At 68.1% G+C, this 3604-nt stretch overlaps 1 protein-coding gene across 1 annotated transcript; it reads right to left on the bottom strand.

Moving 5' to 3' along the window:
- Positions 1 to 888: 888 nt before the first annotated feature.
- ARC (activity regulated cytoskeleton associated protein) lies at positions 889 to 2100 on the bottom strand (the record flags this gene model as incomplete). Its single annotated transcript, XM_082601102.1, has 1 exon — positions 889 to 2100. Exon 1 carries the CDS (start codon positions 2077 to 2079, stop codon positions 889 to 891), a length of 1191 nt encoding a protein of 396 aa, XP_082457228.1. The 5' UTR covers positions 2080 to 2100.
- Positions 2101 to 3604: the final 1504 nt, after the last annotated feature.

The following is a 3604-nucleotide window of genomic DNA, read 5'->3' as shown; positions in this document are numbered from 1 at the left end:
GAGAGAAAACACGGTCGGTGTGAGAGCTGACTCGGCGAACTCCCCCAGCCCTGCTCCCACCCCAGCTCCCTCTCCTGGCTCCCCGGGGTCTCCGCTCCTTCCCCGCCTCCCCACCACGTCACCCCCACCCCATCCGAGCAGCTAACTTGCTGGGGATGCGGAGGATGCGGATGACCCTGAGCCTCTCGGGCTGGCCTGGAAAGTGGGCTTGGCCCGGGGCCCTCCCGGCTCTACGGTGCCCCCTGGCGGTGGTGCCATGGGGCAGGGGCTCACCTGAGGGGCCAGGAGGCACCGGGACGCCAGGTCTGTTGCTGCCACTGCTGCTGCTGCCTTTATTGGCTTCGGCTCTCTTCCAGGGGGAGGGAGCCACACTGCCCAAGGCTGGCCAGCTGCCCTGGGCCATGGCAGGGGTGCCAGTCGGCTACGAGGTGACTGCCAGGAGAGGTGGCTTCCCAGAAGCCCAGGCTCCTGGGGCACTGGTTCCGCCAGAGCTTCTGCTCTGGGGTGTCCCTTGAGCTTGGTGCCTGCTGGCCCGTGCCATCTGGATGCTGGGTTTCTGAGTGCCCAGAGGGCCAGGACATTGAACAGGATGAGGAAGCTGTCCTGGCCTGAGAGTATGGAGGGTGGGGTCACTGGCCCAGGCCGGCCCATGCTGGGGAAGACAGACCGAGGGAGGGCAAGGGGCAGGGCCCTGCAGGGAAGGCGAGCCCCTCTGCTGTTCGGGGGATGCTGCCTACATCTGAATCACACGTGTCTGTTAGAGTCAGGCTAGGAGGCCGAGGTGGGTGTCCAGCTGCATGAGGACGAGGGCTCCTCCTGCAGGGGTCAGCCCACTCAGAAGTCCCAGGGGGCAAAGGCCACGGCGGGCAGGCGGGGGGCCTGCGCCCTCTATTCGGGCTGGGTCCGGTCACTGGCTACAGAGTCGCTGGTGAGGGCTGGCGTGAGGGCCTCGCTCTCCTCCTCCGTGGGCAGGCGGGGGCTGGCGGGCTCGGCCGCCTGCTCCAGGCCGTCCTGCACTTCCATGCCCTTCTGGATGAGCTGCTCCAGGGTCTTGGGCAGCGGGGGCCGCAGGAAGCGCTTGAGCTTGGGCTGCAGGGTGCCCACCACGTACTGGATGATCTCCTCTTCCTCGGCATCCACGTACAGCGTCTGGTACAGGTCCCGCTTGCGCCACAGGAACTGGTCCAGTGGCTCTCCCTGCTTCTGCGGCAGGTCCAGCTCACGCTGGATGGCCTCTCGTGACAGCGTGCCCTCGCTGTACTGCAGGAATTCCTTCTTGAACTCCACCCAGTTCTTCACTGAGCCCTGCTTGTACTCCCACCACTTCTTGGCCGGCCCATTCATGTGGTTCTGGATCTGTGACAGCCAGTACTCCTCGGAGCCGCCCACCTGGCGCAGGTACTCCTCCAGGTGGCTGAGGAACTCCCGCGGGTCCTCGAAGATCTGCGTGTCCACGCCAGGGCTTGGCTGCCCGTCCTCTCCCAGCCCCCAGGGTGGGTACTGCTGGGCCTCCACCGCCTCTTGTCCGGGCAGCTCGCCTGCGGCCGGTGGTGGGGGGATGGCATAGGGGCTGACGGTGTAGTCGTAGGTGTCAGCCTCCTGGCCGTAGCTCTCGGGACCCCCGACACCTACGGAGACTGTGTGGCGGGAGGGGTTGCTGCCAACCGGGTACTTGCCGCCCATGGACTCCAGGCGGTCGGCCCACCTCTCCAGCCGGTAGAAGACCTCCCGCCACACGTGCATCTCCCGCTTGACCCAGCGCTCCAGGTTGGCGATGGTCTCCTGGCAGCGGCACAGGCAGGCTTTGATGGACTTCTTCCAGCGCTGTGAGTCCCCCGTGGGCACGTACCCGTCCAGGTTGCTCTCCAGCTTGCCCACCGAGCGGTGCAGTCCCTTCAGCTCCCGCTCCACCTGCTTGGACACCTCGGTCAGCAGGTGCCGGTGGGTCCTCCGCACGTGCTCCAGCATCTCCGCCCGGCACTTCCCGATCTGCAGGATCACGTTGGGCTTGGCCACCGGCCCGCCGCGGGGCGCGGGGTAGGCGTGGAGGCCGCCGGTCGTCCTCTGGTCCAGCTCCATCTGCTCGCAGGTGGCGGCGGTGCTCGGACAGGCTGGGGGGCAGAGGCTGCAAAGTCCTCTTGGGGCCGACGAGGAGCTGTTGGGCGCCGGCTACGCCTGGCGGAGGGTCCCGCGGAGCAGCGGCTGGCCCCGGCTGCTCTCGGCGGCCGCGGACCCGGAGGACCCGGCACCCGAGCTCTGCGCTCAGCCTCGGCAGCCGGCTCTTTATGCCGCCAGCGCGGGCCGTGGGCGGCCCCGTCGCCGAGCCGCGGCTCCCATTGGCCCGGGCTCAGGCTCCCCGCCCGCGCTCCCAGCCTGCCGGCCCGCCTCCCCGCGCCCACGCGCGCTCCCGGAGGAGAGAGGACCCACCCCCTGCACACCCGGCGGCGGCGGCGGCGGCGGCGGCAGCGGCGGGGTGACTAATGCGCTCGCACGCACCGCCCCCTCCCTGACCCATTCAACCTGTGGGACCCAGAGACGGTACTGGGAACAGGCCGGCGACGCCCCCCGCCAGCCAGCGCCGGGCAGGGAGGCCCGGTGAGCGCCCCGCTGCCCCCAGCCAGAGGTAAGGAGGAAGCCCCTCCCCCGGGCCTCAGGGTCAGCTTCCTCCTGTGTCTGCTGTGTCCTGACTGGGGCGGGGGGCGGGGGAGCTGGACTCTGCAATCCTGGGCCGCCGGCCGCAGACCTGATCTTGCCCAGTCCGGGGCTGCAGGATGGATGTTCAGCCACAGGTGAGACGTGGCAAAGACCCCGGTATTCAGACCCTCTTTCCCTTGGGCTGAAGACCTCCAGGAGTTTTCATGTGCACACACACTCCCAGGTGTCGGGCGTGAGCTCCCGGACGTGGCCTTGAGCTTCTGTCTATCCCCGCCCCGGGCGCCCTTGCATCCAGGTCCTGGGCTGGTCCTGCGCCCCGGGTAAGGGACAGGCACCCAGGCCTTGGCTCTCCCAGGGCCCCTGGCCTTGGTGTGGGTGTGTGTCGCCTAGGTGGCAGTAGCTGGACAGGACTGCCCCGTGCCCCCCTCTCCCAGGTCTTTGCTGAGGCCCAAGACTTCTCCACTTAATGCCTCCCAGGAAACCTGGCAGGTGCTCTCGGGGCGGGTGGGGGGGGGCCGTGTGGAGGAGACGGAGGGGCCCTCCACCCACCACAGGGTCTAGGCCCTGAATCCCCAGGCCACAGCCCAACCTGTCAGAAGCTCCAAGACCTCTGCTGGGGGGAGAGGGTGCTGGCGGCCTGATGCAGTCAGGAGAGGTAGAGAAGCAAAACACCATAAAAGGAATGGGGCTCCGGAAGCTGAGACTCCCGCGGGAGGGAGGCCCCTTCTGCCTCCCTGGCAACAGTGGTGGGGAGGGGCCCTCCCCCTGGGTCCCCGTCACGATGGGTGTGGGTCCAGGTCCTCTGCTGCTCCATGGGCACAGGTAGCACATACCTGCCCAAGGCCACACACAACCAAGGCCAGTCAAGACCCCCTAGCCCTGCTGCCGGTCTTCTGCCCTTACACGCACACTGCACACTCATCCCCCTCCCCCACAGAGATACTCATAG

This window comes from Mesoplodon mirus (assembly GCF_964341445.2).
Source record: "Mesoplodon mirus genome assembly, chromosome: 16".
NCBI classification, from domain to species: Eukaryota; Metazoa; Chordata; class Mammalia; order Artiodactyla; family Ziphiidae; genus Mesoplodon; species Mesoplodon mirus.
Note: the sequence above shows the minus strand (reverse complement) of the source record. Positions and strands in the feature narration are given on the sequence as shown.